The sequence below is a fragment of the Anomaloglossus baeobatrachus genome, chromosome 7 (assembly GCF_048569485.1).
Source record: "Anomaloglossus baeobatrachus isolate aAnoBae1 chromosome 7, aAnoBae1.hap1, whole genome shotgun sequence".
Lineage (NCBI taxonomy): Eukaryota > Metazoa > Chordata > Amphibia > Anura > Aromobatidae > Anomaloglossus > Anomaloglossus baeobatrachus.
Genome location: NC_134359.1, coordinates 265761725 through 265778227, shown reverse-complemented (window position 1 = coordinate 265778227; position 16503 = coordinate 265761725). Strand labels below are relative to the sequence as shown.

Sequence of the window (16503 nt, the reverse complement as noted above, 5' to 3'; positions counted from 1 at the left end):
TATATGGAGGACTATGGGGGACACATTATACTATATGGAGGACTATGGGGGACACATTATACTATATGGAGGACTATGGGGGACACATTATACTATATGGAGGACTATGGGGGACACATTATACTATATGGAGGACTATGGGGGACACATTATACTATATGGAGGACTATGGGGGACACATTATACTATATGGAGGACTATGGGGGACACATTATACTATATGGAGGACTATGGGGGACACATTATACTATATGGAGGACTATGGGGGACACATTATACTATATGGGGGACACATTATACTATATGGGGGACACATTATACTATATGGGGGACACATTATACTATATGGGGGACACATTATACTATATGGGGGACACATTATACTATATGGGGGACACATTATACTATATGGCAGACACATTATACTGTATGGAAGACTATGGGTGTGAATTATACTATATGGGAGCGCATTATACTATATGGAGGACTATGGGGATTGCGTTCACTATATGGGGGGCCGCATTATACTATATGGAGGACTATGGGGATTGCGTTCACTATATGGGGGGCCGCATTATACTATATGGAGGACTATAGGGTGCATTTTATATATGGTGGCCTATAGGGGTGCATTATAATATAGAGGACTATGGCGGGTGCATTATATTATATGGAAGACTATGGGGGTGCTGTAGGGTGGACTATGGGGGGTGCATTATACTATGGGGGTGCATTATACTATATGGAGGACTATGGGGGCGCATTATACTATATGGAGGACTATGGGGGCGCATTATACTATATGGAGTACTATGGGGGCGCATTATACTATATGGAGGACTATGGGGGCGCATTATACTATATGGAGTACTATGGGGGCGCATTATACTATATGGAGGACTATGGGGGCGCATTATACTATATGGAGGACTATGGGGGGTGCATTTATATATGGAGGCCTATAGGGGTGCATTATAATATAGAGGACTATGGGGGTGCTCATTATACTATGTGGAGGACTATGGGGGTGCTATAAGGAGGACCATGGGGGGGTGCATTATACTATATGGAGGACCATGGGGGGGTGCATTATACTATATGGAGGACCATGGGGGGGTGCATTATACTATATGGAGGACCATGGGGGGGTGCATTATACTATATGGAGGACTACATTTTTTTCCCCAAAAATGCAATAAATAGTATGTACCCCAAAGTGGTATAATGATGGCTCTGCAGAAAGATCTGCTCTTGATGGGGGAGGGATAAAAACCATAAAGCATCTCAGAAAATGGTGACCTAAAGCAAATGTGATGAGATAAAAAGCACACCATCTGAATTGCTGTTGTAGGCGGCGTCCCCTGCTGTGTAACCTGTGATGACCCTCGCTATCCTCTCCTCCCGCAGTGCCTTGGGCTCGGACACGACTCCTCTGCCTTCCTGGGCAGCTCACAGCTCTTGGGGCGCATTAAAGCAGGCTCTTAAGGGGCTGTCGGTGGAGTTCACCATACTCGCGGACAAGGCGGCACAACAGGTAAAGATAACCAATCTCTGTAAATTGTTATAATAGACGCTCACTTAGGACCAAATATTAAGCAGCCAGATTTTTAATTCACTTAAATGTAATATACCGTCAGAAAATGACCTATTGTATAAAGTTGTTTTTTTGCTTAATGGATATTAGCAAATATTTAAAAAAATATTTATTAATTTACACTGTTTATTATAATAAAAAAATCTGAGATCTTGCAATTTTTCCCACTAGGCTCTTTATTACATTTCTTCCTTTTCTATACAGATTACTTTTCAGCAACCTTATTATCATCAGACAGGCTTACAATGATAAATTAGTCTATATACAGTATATAACACAGGCCTCACCATTCACTATAGGTGATGTCACAACTCACTTGTGCCAACCCCTGTATAGTGACTGATAACATCTCTATATACAGTAGATAACACAGGATCATCTATTCACAATAGGTGATATCACAGCTCACCTCCTCCTCTTGTACAATGACTGATATCACAAAAAAAAAATATATATATATTTCTCTCTCATTCACAGGATCTAACATTCAAATAGGTGATTTAACAGCTCACCTCCTCCTCCTCTTATATAATGACTGCTAAACCTTTATATACAGTAGATAACACTGGATTCACTATTCACAATGGGTGATGTCACAGCTCACCTCCTCTCCTTCCTGTACAATGACTGATATCACCTCTATATATAGTATATAACACAAGATCTACCGTTCACAATAGGTGATGACAGCTCACCTCCTCCTTCTCCTGTACAATGACTGATAACACATTTTATATACAGTAGATAACACTGGATCCACCATTACCAAAAGATATCACAGCTCACCTCGTCCTGTACAACAAGTGATAGCTACTGATAATGGTGGATTCAGTGTTATCACAGCTCACCTCCTTCTGTACAGTGACTATTAACACCTCCTATATATAGTATATAACACGGGATCCACCATTCAGAATAGGTGATCTCACAGCTCACCTCCTCCTCCACAATGAGTGAGAACACGTTTTATATCCAGTAAATAACACAGAAACCACAAAAACAAAAAAACATTTCTTTGTATCGTATGAGTGAGCGTTATGTCTAAAACCAGTGCCCCCTTAACTGACAACCTTTTTTTTTTTTCTTTTTTTTTTTTTTTTAGGGTAAACTTGAAGAAATTGATGTGGTGGAAAAGCTGAATCTATTCCTGGATCTTCTTCAGTCCTACAAGGTTAGTGACATCGGCCTCCCTGGGCTCAGCAGGATTGAGGCATTGGTCCTGGTGGTCTGTAATACATGTATGATGTGCGCAGGATCTGTGTGAGCGGCACGAGAAGGGCGTCCTGCACAAGCACCAGAAAGCCTTACACAAGTACAGCCTTATGAAGAGGCAGATGATCAGCGCCACTGTGCAGAACAAGGAGGCCGAGTCCGTGGAGCAGCTGGAGTCCCGCATTGTGGAGGTTAGCCAACATAATGGGACCCCCTATAGAAAAATCTTCTCTTTGGCGCCCCCTGGAGACTAAGGCACATTTCTTTGTCGCTCCATTGGGAGACCCAGACAATTGGGGTGTATAGCTTCTGCCTCCGGAGGCCACACAAAGTATTACACTTAAAAGTGTAAAGCCCCTCCCCTTCTGCCTATACACCCCCCGTGCATCACGGGCTCCTCAGTTTTTATGCTTTGTGCGAAGGAGGCTGACATCCACGCATAGCTCCACATCTTAGTCAGCAGCAGCTGCTGACTATGTCGGATGGAAGAAAAGAGGGCCCATACTAGGGCCCCCAGCATGCTCCCTTCTCACCCCACTCTGGTCGGCGGTGCTGTTAAGGTTGAGGTACCCATTGCGGGTACATAGGCAGGAGCCACATGCTGTTTTCCTTCCCCATCCCTTAATGGGCTCTGGGTGAAGTGGGATCCTAATCGGTCTCCAGGCACTGAGGCCGTGCTCCCTCCGCAGCCCCTGGGGAATCTGCTGGACAGGAGCCGAGTATCGTCAGGGACAAGGCCCTGCTACTGTGAGGTACTCTTGTGTCCCCGTGGGGACCGCGCATGGAGCGCTGGTGCCATATACACTGCAGCACTGCTGGGTGTGTTAGTGCGCCGGGGACTACCGCGCCGGCCGCGCTTATAACTTTAGTCCCCGGCTTTTGCGGCCTAGTAGCGCATATTCCCGCCCCCAGGCCTGTCAGTCAGGGGAAGGGCGGGACGCTGCACAGAACGTCAGCGCTGAGGGCTGGAGCATACTCTGTATCCTCCTCCCCCCTCATTCAGCTCAATGGGGCTCCAGATTCCCGCACTTTCTAGGGCACGCCCTCGGCCCCCTCCTCCCCACAGAACGCCGGCAGCCATTCCTGTCAGCTCTTCTGACGCTGGAGAGGAGAGAAAGCTCTGGGAGGCCCAGGCAGGGAAGCTGGTGATCACACAACCGCTTTGAACGGTCGGTAGGCAGCATCTGAGGTGCTGGCCTCACTGAGTGTCGGAGTGTGTGTATATATATATATATATATATATATATATATATATATATATATATATATATATATATAGGGCCGGCGTCAGCACGCGGCATACCTGGGCAAATGCCGGGGCCCTGGAGAGCCGGGGGGGCCCACTCGGCCTCGTCAGTTCTGGTGCCCCTTGGCCGGGGCCCCCTCGCCTTAGTTCTGCTGCCCCCGGGCCGAGTTCCGCAGTCCTCGGCAGGAATCTGCAGCGCCGTCCCTTTAAGGCGCGCAGACTTCCTGGTTTGAACTTCATCTGTGGGCGGAGCTACCGACCGGCCTGCTCAGTCCCACAGATGAAGGAGTTGCAGTGCCAGCCAGCGACCCCCAGCACAGCTCTTCTCTCCGGCGCTGTGTGGGCCCCCTCTCCGGCGCTGTGTGGGCCCCCTCTCCGGCGCTGTGTGGGCCCCCTCTCCACCGTGACCTGAGAGGTATGTGCCCTCCCCGCCCCCGATTTATGGGCCCTGGGGAGCTGTATGGGCTTCTCCCCCCTTAGGTGTATGCCCTGCCCCCCGGTGCTGTATGTGCTGGCCCCTGGAGCTGTGTGTGTGGGCCCCACAGAGCTACGTGTGTGTCTGTATGTATGTAGCAGAGCTATGTGTGTATGTATGTAGCAGAGCTATGTGTGTATGTATGTAGCAGAGCTATATGTGTATGTATGTAGCAGATTCATGTATGTATGTAGCAGAGCTATGTGTGTATGTATGTAGCAGATTCATGTATGTATGTAGCAGAGCTATGTGTGTATGTATGTAGCAGATTCATGTATGTATGTAGCAGAGCTATGTGTGTATGTATGTAGCAGATGTATGTATGTAGCAGAGCTATGTATGTAGCAGAGCTATGTAGGTAGCAGAGCTATGTGTGTATGTATGTAGCAGAGCTATGTGTGTATGTATGTAGCAGAGCTATGTGTGTATGTATGTAGCAGAGCTATGTGTGTGTGTATGTAGCAGATTCATGTATGTATGTAGCAGAGCTATGTATGTAGCAGAGCTATGTATGTAGCAGAGCTATGTATGTAGCAGAGCTATGTGTGTATGTATGCAGCAGAGCTGTGTGTGTATGTATGCAGCAGAGCTATGTGTGTATGTATGCAGCAGAGCTATGTGTGTATGTATGCAGCAGAGCTATGTGTGTATGTATGTAGCAGAGCTATGTGTATGTATGTAGCAGATTCATGTATGTATGTAGCAGAGCTATGTATGTAGCAGAGCTATGTGTGTATGTATGTAGCAGAGCTATGTGTGTATGTATGTAGCAGAGCTATGTGTGTATGTATGTAGCAGATTCATGTATGTATGTAGCAGAGCTATGTATGTAGCAGAGCTATGTGTGTATGTATGTAGCAGAGCTATGTGTGTATGTATGTAGCAGAGCTATGTGTGTATGTATGTAGCAGATTCATGTATGTATGTAGCAGAGCTATGTGTATGTATGTAGCAGAGCTATGTATGTAGCAGAGCTATGTGTATGTATGCAGCAGAGCTATGTGTGTATGTATGTAGCAGAGCTATGTGTGTATGTATGTAGCAGAGCTATGTGTGTATGTATGTAGCAGATTCATGTATGTATGTAGCAGAGCTATGTATGTAGCAGAGCTATGTGTGTATGTATGTAGCAGAGCTATGTGTGTATGTATGTAGCAGATTCATGTATGTATGTAGCAGAGCTATGTATGTAGCAGAGCTATGTGTGTATGTATGTAGCAGAGCTATGTGTATGTATGTAGCAGAGCTATGTGTGTATGTATGTAGCAGAGCTATGTGTGTATGTATGTAGCAGAGCTATGTGTGTATGTATGTAGCAGAGCTATGTGTGTATGTATGTAGCAGAGCTATGTGTGTATGTATGTAGCAGAGCTATGTGTGTATGTATGTAGCAGATTCATGTATGTATGTAGCAGAGCTATATGTATGTATGTAGCAGAGCTATGTATGTAGCAGAGCTATGTATGTAGCAGAGCTATGTGTGTATGTATGTAGCAGAGCTATGTGTGTATGTATGTAGCAGAGCTATGTGTGTATGTATGTAGCAGAGCTATGTGTGTATGTATGTAGCAGAGCTATGTGTGTATGTATGTAGCAGAGCTATGTGTGTATGTATGTAGCAGAGCTATGTGTGTATGTATGTAGCAGAGCTATGTGTGTATGTATGTAGCAGAGCTATGTGTGTATGTATGTAGCAGAGCTATGTGTGTATGTATGTAGCAGAGCTATGTGTGTATGTATGTAGCAGAGCTATGGGTGTATGTATGTAGCAGAGCTATGTGTGTATGTATGTAGCAGAGCTATGTGTGTATGTATGTAGCAGAGCTATGTGTGTATGTATGTAGCAGAGCTATGTGTGTATGTATCCAGCAGAGCTGTGTATGTATGTAGCAGAGCTATGTGTGTATGTATCCAGCAGAGCTGTGTGTGTATGTAGCAGAGCTATGTGTGTATGTATCCAGCAGAGCTGTGTGTGTATGTAGCAGAGCTATGAGTGTATGTAGCAGAGCTATGAGTGTATGTAGCAGAGCTATGTGTGTATATATCCAGCAGAGCTGTGTATGTATGTAGCAGAGCTATGTGTGTATGTATGTAGCAGAGCTATGTGTGTATGTATCCAGCAGAGCTGTGTATGTATGTAGCAGAGCTATGTGTGTATGTAGCAGAGCTATGTGTGTATGTATCCAGCAGAGCTGTGTGTGTCTGTATGTATGTATCTAGCAGAGTTGTGTTGTGTGTGTCTGTATGCATGTATGATGTGTATCTATGTATGTCAGTGTATATGACTGTATAGATATGTCAGTTCTATACGTATTTTTGTGAGTTTGTCTTTAAATATGTATATGTATGTGTACGTATGTGTGTGTCTGCGTGTGGATGGGGCCCACCGGGACTCTTCCGCCCAGGGCCCACAAAAACCTGGAGCCGGCCCTGTATGTATGTATGTATGTGTATATATATATATATATATATATATATATATATATATATATATATATATATATATATATATATATATATATATATATATATATATATATATATATATATATATATATATATATATATATATATATATATATATATATATATATATATATATATATATATATAATAATATAATATGCTATACATCTACACTGTACGGTCGCACTGTTGATTTTTGGCTATATACCCTCCTGGATTGTACTCAGAGGAGACAACAGCATGTCGTCCGCAAATAGCAAGGGTGCCAAAGCACAGGCTTACTTTGCAACCTGTACCTCATGTGCGGCTATACTACCGGCAGGTTCCACCGATCCTCATTGTGTGCAATGCTCTGCCCCTGTGGCACTTACTCAGCCGGAGCCTCTGCTACTGGTGGCCCAGGTGGAACCACCTGCTACCACTGTCCAGGTGACAGGGACGGAGTTTGCAGTATTTGCTGACAAACTGTCTGAGACTATGGATAAATGGTCTGCTAGGATACTAGAAGCCTTACAGTCCAGACCGGTCACTCAGGCCCCGGGCACTGTTCAATCATTGACCCCAGGCCCCCCTCATTTGGAGCTGCAAAGTGCTCCTGGGGTGAACCATGGGTCCCAGGGTGAGGTCTCTGACATGGACCGCAGTCCCAGGCCGCCTAAGCGGGCTCGCTGGGAAATTCCCTCGACTTCATCACATTGTTCAGGGTCTCAGCAGGAGGACTCTCTGGATGATGATGCGGATCAGGATTCTGACCCGGAGACCGCGCTCAACCTTGATACACCTGAAGGTGACGCCATAGTGAATGACCTTATATCAACCATCAATCAGGTGTTGGATATTTCTCCACCAGCTCCTACAATTGAGGAGTCAGCTTCTCAGCAGGAGAAATTCCGTTTTAGGTTTCCCAAGCGTCCATTGAGTATGTTTCTGGATCACTCTGACTTCAGAGAGGCAGTCCAGAAACACCGAGCTTTTCCAGATAAGCGTTTTTCCAAGCGCCTTAAGGATACACGTTATCCCTTCCCCCCCTGACGTTGTCAAGGGCTGGACTCAGTGTCCCAAGGTGGATCCTCCTGTCTCCAGACTGGCTGCTAGATCCATAGTTGCAGTGGAAGATGGGGCTTCACTCAAAGATGCCACTGACAGACAGATGGAGCTCTGGTTGAAATCCATCTATGAAGCTATCGGCGCGTCTTTTGCTCCAGCATTTGCAGCCGTATGGGCACTCCAAGCTATCTCAGCTTGTCATGCGCAGATTAATGCAGTCACACGTACATCTGCTCCGCAAGTGGTGTCCTTAACCTCTCAGGCGTCGGCGTTTGCGTCCTACGCCATTAATGCTGTCCTGGACTCTACGAGCCGTACGGCGGTAGCATCCGCCAATTCGGTGGCAGTCCGCAGGGCCATGTGGTTACGTGAATGGAAGGCAGACTCCGCTTCCAAAAAGTTCTTAACCGGTTTGCCATTTTCTGGCGACCGCCTGTTTGGTGAACGATTGGACGAAATCATTAAACAATCCAAGGGAAAGGACTCATCCTTACCCCAGTCCAAACCAAACAGACCTCAACCACGGAAGGTACAATCGAGGTTTCGGTCCTTTCGGCCCGCGGGAAGGTCTCAGTTCTCCTCGTCCAAAAGGCCTCAAAAGGATCAGAGGAACTCCGATTCATGGCGGTCTAAGTCACGTCCAAAAAAGACCGCCGGAGGAACCGCTCCCAAGGCGGCCTCCTCATGACTTTCGGCCTCCTCACACCGCATCCTCGGTCGGTGGCAGGCTTTCCCGCTTTTGCGACACCTGACTGCCACAGGTAAAAGACCGATGGGTGAGAGACATTCTATCCCACGGTTACAGGATAGAGTTCAGCTCTCGTCCTCCGACTCGATTTTTCAGAACATCTCCGCCCCCCGAGAGAGCCGATGCTCTTCTTCAGGCGGTGTGCACTCTGAAGGCGGAAGGAGTGGTGATCCCTGTTCCTCTTCAGCAACAGGGTCACGGTTTTTACTCCAACTTGTTTGTGGTACCGAAAAAGGACGGATCCTTCCGTCCTGTTCTGGACCTAAAACTGCTCAACAAACACGTAAAAACCAGGCGGTTCCGGATGGAATCGCTCCGCTCCGTCATCGCCTCAATGTCCCAAGGAAACTTCCTGGCATCAATCGACATCAAAGATGCTTATCTCCACGTACCGATTGCACCAGAGCATCAGCGCTTCCTGCGTTTCGCCATAGGGGACGAACACCTTCAGTTCGTGGCACTGCCTTTCGGCCTGGCGACAGCACCACGGGTCTTCACCAAGGTCATGGCAGCAGTGGTAGCAGTCCTACACTCTCAGGGACACTCGGTGATCCCTTACTTAGACGATCTGCTGGTCAAGGCACCCTCTCAAGTGGCATGCCAACGCAGCGTGGACGTTGCGCTGGAGACTCTCCAGAGATTCGGGTGGATCATCAATTTTCCAAAGTCAAATCTGACACCGGCCCAATCACTGACATATCTTGGCATGGAGTTTCATACTCTCTCAGCGATAGTGAAGCTTCCGCTGGACAAACAGCGTTCACTACAGACAGGGGTGCAATCTCTCCTTCAAGGCCAGTCACACCCCCTGAGGCGCCTCATGCACTTCCTAGGGAAGATGGTAGCAGCAATGGAGGCAGTTCCTTTTGCGCAGTTTCATCTGCGTCCACTTCAATGGGACATTCTCCGCAAATGGGACAGGAAGTCGACGTCCCTCGACAGGAACGTCTCCCTTTCACGGGCAGCCAAGGCTTCCCTTCAGTGGTGGCTTCTCCCCACTTCTCTGTCGAAGGGGAAATCCTTCCTTCCCCCATCATGGGCTGTGGTCACGACGGACGCGAGCCTGTCAGGGTGGGGAGCGGTCTTTCTCCACCACAGGGCTCAGGGAACCTGGACTCCGACAGAGTCTTCCCTTCAGATCAATGTTCTGGAGATAAGGGCAGTGTATCTTGCCCTAAAGGCGTTCCAGCCGTGGCTGGAAGGCAAGCAGATCCAAATTCAGTCGGACAACTCCACAGCGGTGGCATACATCAACCACCAAGGGGGAACACGCAGTCGGCAAGCCTTCCAGGAAGTCCGGCGGATTCTGATGTGGGTGGAAGCCACGGCCTCCACCATATCCGCAGTTCACATCCCGGGCGTAGAAAACTGGGAAGCAGACTTTCTCAGTCGCCAGGGCATGGACGCAGGGGAATGGTCCCTTCACCCGGACGTGTTTCAGGAGATCTGTTGCCGCTGGGGGATGCCGGACGTCGACCTAATGGCGTCCCGGCACAACAACAAGGTCCCAACATTCATGGCACGGTCTCAAGATCACAGAGCTCTGGCGGCAGACGCCTTAGTTCAGGATTGGTCGCAGTTTCAACTCCCTTATGTGTTTCCTCCTCTGGCACTGTTGCCCAGAGTGTTACGCAAGATCAGGTCCGACTGCCGCTGCGCCATCCTCGTCGCGCCAGACTGGCCGAGGAGGTCGTGGTACCCGGATCTGTGGCATCTCACGGTGGGCCAACCGTGGGCACTACCAGACCGACCAGACTTGCTGTCTCAAGGGCCGTTTTTCCATCTGAATTCTGCGGCCCTCAACCTGACTGTGTGGCCATTGAGTCCTGGATCCTAGCGTCTTCAGGGTTATCTCAAGAGGTCATTGCCACTATGAGACAGGCTAGGAAACCAACGTCCGCCAAGATCTACCACAGGACGTGGAGGATATTCCTATCTTGGTGCTCTGATCAGGGTGTTTCTCCCTGGCCATTTGCCTTGCCCACTTTTCTTTCCTTCCTTCAATCCGGATTGGAAAAAGGGTTGTCGCTCGGCTCTCAAGGGACAAGTCTCAGCGCTCTGTGTTTTTTCAGAAGCGCCTAGCCAGACTTCCACAGGTACGCACGTTCCTGCAGGGGGTTTGTCACATAGTCCCTCCTTACAAGCGGCCGTTAGAACCCTGGGATCTGAACAGGGTGCTGATGGCTCTTCAGAAGCCACCTTTCGAGCGAATGAGGGATATTTCTCTCTCACGCCTTTCGCAGAAAGTGGTCTTCCTAGTAGCAGTCACATCACTTCGGAGAGTGTCGGAGCTAGCGGCGCTGTCATGCAAAGCCCCTTTCCTGGTGTTTCACCAGGACAAGGTGGTTCTGCGTCCGGTACCGGAATTTCTCCCTAAGGTGGTATCCCCCTTTCATCTCAATCAGGATATCTCCTTACCCTCTTTTTGTCCTCATCCAGTTCATCAGTGTGAAAAGGATTTGCACTCGTTAGATCTGGTGAGAGCACTCAGACTCTACATTTTTCGTACGGCGCCCCTGCGCCGCTCGGATGCACTCTTTGTCCTTGTCGCTGCCAGCGGAAAGGGTCACAAGCTTCCAGATCAACCCTGGCTCGGTGGATCAAGGAACCAATTCTTGAAGCTTACCGATCTTCTGGGCTTCCGGTTCCCTCAGGGCTGAAAGCCCATTCTACCAGAGCCGTGGGTGCGTCCTGGGCTTTGCGGCACCAGGCTACGGCTCAGCAGGTGTGTCAGGCGGCTACCTGGTCGAGCCTGCACACTTTCACGAAACACTATCAGGTGCATACCTATGCTTCGGCGGATGCCAGCCTAGGTAGGCAAGTCCTTCAGGCGGCGGTTGCCCACCTGTAGGAAGGGGCCGTTTTACGGCTCTATTACGAGGTATTATTTTACCCACCCAGGGACTGCTTTTGGACGTCCCAATTGTCTGGGTCTCCCAATGGAGCGACAAAGAAGAAGGGAATTTTGTTTACTTACCGTAAATTCCTTTTCTTCTAGCTCCAATTGGGAGACCCAGCACCCGCCCCTGTTCCCTTCGGGCTGTTGTTCTTTGTGTACACATGTTGTTCATGTTGAATGGTTTCAGTTCTCCGAAATTCCTTCGGATTGAATTTACTTTAAACCAATTTATAACTTTTCCTCCTTCTTGCTTTTGCACCAAAACTGAGGAGCCCGTGATGCACGGGGGGTGTATAGGCAGAAGGGGAGGGGCTTTACACTTTTAAGTGTAATACTTTGTGTGGCCTCCGGAGGCAGAAGCTATACACCCAATTGTCTGGGTCTCCCAATTGGAGCTAGAAGAAAAGGAATTTACGGTAAGTAAACAAAATTCCCTTCTTTAAACTCATTTCAATAATATGGAGTAACTACACCAGCACTGATTATTTCATTACTACCCCCTAGTGGCCGGAATATTGCGTAGTTTTTGTTTTTTTTTCTTTTCACTAAAAGGGAATGTCAAAAATAAAAAAAAATCAATTGTGTAAATCGGAATTCCATATGAAAGATATAGATATAATCTTTCTGTAAACCACTAGGTCTGCCATATTACGATAACTAGTTGATATGGAGGAGGGGGATGCAGCTGCAGCATGTGAGTGATTTTTATATATTAGATGTAGATAGATATACATTAGATAGATATTATTTTTTAAGTTAACATTACTTTTTTTTTTTTTTTAAATTTTACACTGGCCACTAGGCTTAATATTAGGCTCTTACTTTTGGGAACTTGGATGTTAGCTGCAATAGGCTGACTGAGACACTATTCATTTTTATAGCCGTATTATCTATGATCTAATCTGGGCAAAGGTCATTATGAAGGAAAGAGGATGAGGTGAGCTGTGACATCTGGTATTGACACTGGTAGATAGTGTTATCTACTGTATATAGAGATTTCAATCATTGAACAGAAGGGGGAGGTGGTGAGCTGTGACATCACTCAATGTTAATGGTGGATGCTGTCATTAACTGTAGAAGTGTTATCAGTCCTTGTACAGGAGGGGGGGAGGTGAGCTGTGATATCACCTATTAATGGTGGATTCTGTTAGCTACTGTTTATAGATGTTGTGACCCATTGTACAGAAGGGGGAGGTGGTGAGCTGTGACATCACCTAATGTTAATGGTGGATGCTGTCATTAACTGTAGAAGTGTTATCAGTCCTTGTACAGGAGGGGGGGAGGTGAGCTGTGATATCACCTATTAATGGTGGATTCTGTTAGCTACTGTTTATAGATGTTGTGACCCATTGTACAGAAGGGGGAGGAGGTGAGCTGTGATATCACCTATTGTGAATGGTAGATCCTGTTAGCTATTGTATATAGCGGTGTTATCATCCATTGTACAGAGGGGGAGGAGGTGAGCTTGATATCACCTATTGTAAATAGTGGATCATGTTATCTACTGTATATAAAGGTGTTATCAGTCATTGTACAGGAGGAGGTGGTAAGCTGTGACATAATCTATTGTAACTGGTATACAGAAGTTTTTTTCAGCACCCATTATCCTCAAAGACAAAACAGGAAATGTATGTCTAGTATTAGGTGGTTCTCCTAACTAGTTATGTAAAAAAAACAAACAATTTAACTTAAAAACCTTGATTCAAACAAGGGGTCCTTCTCTGATTACTCGTTCCCTTTGAGCTTTCTGGGTAATGATTGCTACTAGTGATGAGCGAGTACTAAAAAGCTCGGGTGCTCGAGGCTCGGGCCGAGCCTCCCAAGATACTCGTGTACTCGGCCCGAGCAACGAGCCCAATGTTATCCTATGGGAGACCCGAGTATTTTTGTGAAATGACCACCGGCAGCATGTAGAAACCATAAAACTGTAAATTAATTAAAAAAACGTACGTGTGTGTGTAAGCGTGCATATAAATATACACGCGGAGTGGAGTGTGGGAGGGGCCGTAGCCGAGCGGGGAAGTGTCGGGCTAAAGGCACGGTCATGCTGTGAGGGCCGGCCAATCACTGCAATTCCACAACAGGGCTGTGGCATTGCAGTGGTCTGCCAGCCAATCCCTGCATAAGGGCTGGCTCTAAAAAGAGCGCCAACATGAAGACCACGAGTACAGCACGAGTATCGCGAGATTACTCGGTCCCCGCCGAGTAGCCCGAGTACAGTGATACTCGTGCGAGTACCGAGTAGTAACAAGCATGCTCGCTCATCACTAATTGCTACATTTTGTCCATGCATCATTTTGTAGTTCTCACCTTTTTACATCCAATATAATATTTATATATGTTTTTTTTTTTTTTTTTCTTTTTTCAGCAAGAGAACGCCATCATGGTCATGGAGTTAAGGAATTACTTTTCCTTGTTTTGTTTGCACCAAGAAACTCAACTAATCCATATCTATCTGCCCCTCACCTCCCACATCCTCGGGGCATTTGTGAATTCACAGATTCAGGGACACAAAGAGGTTAGTTTTATATGTATATTCTTCAAAAGAATCAGAAAAAAACATTGCATCCTCTTCCAGAAACCATTCCACACTTGTCCACGTTGTCTGATATTGCACTGCTTCTTCATAGAGGTGAATGCCACTAGGGTGCAATACCGCATGCAACCTGTGGACAGGGGGGGGCGCTGTTGTGAAAGAAATCAGACTTGTTAACCCCAATATATTACATGTACTACACCTGTACATACACATGTATTACAGTGAATGAACATGCCATCTCACTTTACTTCTTTGCAGATGAACCAAGTCTGGAATGAACTGAAGCCAAAGCTGAATTGTCTGTTTGTGGGACCCTCCAGCCTGGCGACCCCACCATTATCCCCAGACGAGCGGCACTTCTTCTCTCGCTAGGATCATCTCATCATTAAATGGGATATGTCTGTCCTAGGGCAATTCCATAGAGTAGATAACGCACATATATTAGATAGACACACTTGCAGAGTGTGAAGGATTTTTTTTTTTTCTTTTTTTTTTTGGAATTTCTGCAGAAATTTAGTTCAGGCCTGGAAAAAACCCTTTAAATGTCAGCGGCATCTCACAGTGTATGCCGACAAATAGTAAAAATGGGTTCTGTACTTTTCTACAAAGAAAAGATAAATATTATTTTATTTGTCTAATTTTTTTACTTTTTCGTTATAAAAAGGTACAGAATATATATATATATATATATATATATATATATATATATATATATATATATATATATATATATATATATATATATATATATATTTTGGATTGTACAAAATCCCTTTAAAAGAGTAATCGACATTTTTAATATTTCTTTATAAGACAAATAGTATACATGAAAATAAACTGTTGTACTAATATCCTATTATAGAAATTTGTTCTTTTGCCTCCTGGAGTGATCATTTGTTCTCAATTCACAGGTGAAATACTGTTTTCCCATTAGTGAGATAGGAGATGACAGCTGGTGCTTATGAAGTTCTATGGTGAAGTGAAAGTCTTTTCAGGATAACTTGCAGGAGAATGTCTGTCGGCCTGTAGCTCCTCCCTCCTCTCCATAGAATATTATAGGCACCAACTGTCATCTATCTACATAATGAGAAAATCTGTCTTCACTGAATTCACAATTTTACCCATAAATTGAGTGATTCCAGGAGGAGAAAGCAGATGAGGTTTATATTGAAGTGGACAACCTTCAGATGATTAGTTACAAAGTTGCTTAATTTCATGTGTACTATTAATTTCAGAAGTGAACATTTAAAATGACGGCTACTCTTTATAGGAATCTGCAGTTATAACTCTGTAAAACTGCTGTTGGCACTAGATCAGCAAGTTAGTATAGGGATTAGATCAGAAATTCATGGTTTTCTTTCAGAAACAGCGCCACCCCTGACCACAGGTCATGAATGGTATTGCAGCCTGGCTCCATTCACTTCAGGTCAGGGGTGGTGCTGCTTTTGAAAGAATGCAGCCATGTTTTCCTAATCCAGGACAATCCTTTAAGGATACATTACTGTACTATTAAAATAGTAGTATGAATGGAAAAAAAAAAACCCTTTAAAGTGTGAATTGCCTAACAAGTTTGCCATTGCTAAAGCTCCTCTGTCAGTCTGCATAGCTGGGGTCAGGTTATGGGGCATATATTTGTTACAAGTATTAAGACCTCAGCAGAAATGTAATTTAAAATTGTGCTTTCTCTGGGGTTGTCATGGTAGCATACACAGATGCAACCTTTCTGGCCAATCACTTTTTTTATATGTGTGGAGATCACATGATAGAATGTCGTTGCAGTTTGAATCTGATGCTGCTATGGCAACCCAAGAGCAAGCGGTAATAACAGTATTTTTGTATTACTAGCATTCCGGACAGGAAATAAAGCATGGAGCTGAAATATGATGTGCAGTACAAAAATCTAATTAGTGGAAGGCAAGACTTGTAGGAAGAATCCACTGCCTTATTATGACATATATTGTATATATTTAGTTTAGCAATGGACGCCTTGATATAATCTGGATATCTTTGTGCTGGAGACTTGACGTGATTGCTTTACCTTGGGGGTGTAGGAGCACTACGTTGATGAGTTGCACTAATACGGCCCATATCCTTAAAGGGATTTTCCAAGAGACTGAAAATATACATTAGTCAGTCCAATGAAGTTGGGTGCCCAATTGCTCCGCTACTCCCCTCCATTTTGGGTCTCTATGGCCTCACTTCTGGTCCAGTGCTTGACTCCAGACAGCATATGGTGGTTCCTTCCATAGCTAAGCCAGCCCCCTTCTTCATTGTATA

At 45.7% G+C, this 16503-nt stretch overlaps 1 protein-coding gene across 1 annotated transcript in view; it reads left to right on the top strand.

Annotated features, from left to right (window-relative positions):
* Positions 1–14905, top strand: part of SNX8 (sorting nexin 8) — a 50011-nt gene extending 35106 nt beyond the window's left edge. The window contains exons 7-11 of the mRNA XM_075319204.1: positions 1408–1534; positions 2697–2765; positions 2848–2997; positions 14056–14205; positions 14485–14905. Coding sequence (XP_075175319.1) covers positions 1408–1534; positions 2697–2765; positions 2848–2997; positions 14056–14205; positions 14485–14598 — 610 coding nt within the window. The 3' untranslated portion in view covers positions 14599–14905. The remainder of the gene's footprint in view (positions 1–1407; positions 1535–2696; positions 2766–2847; positions 2998–14055; positions 14206–14484) is intronic.
* Positions 14906–16503: the final 1598 nt, after the last annotated feature.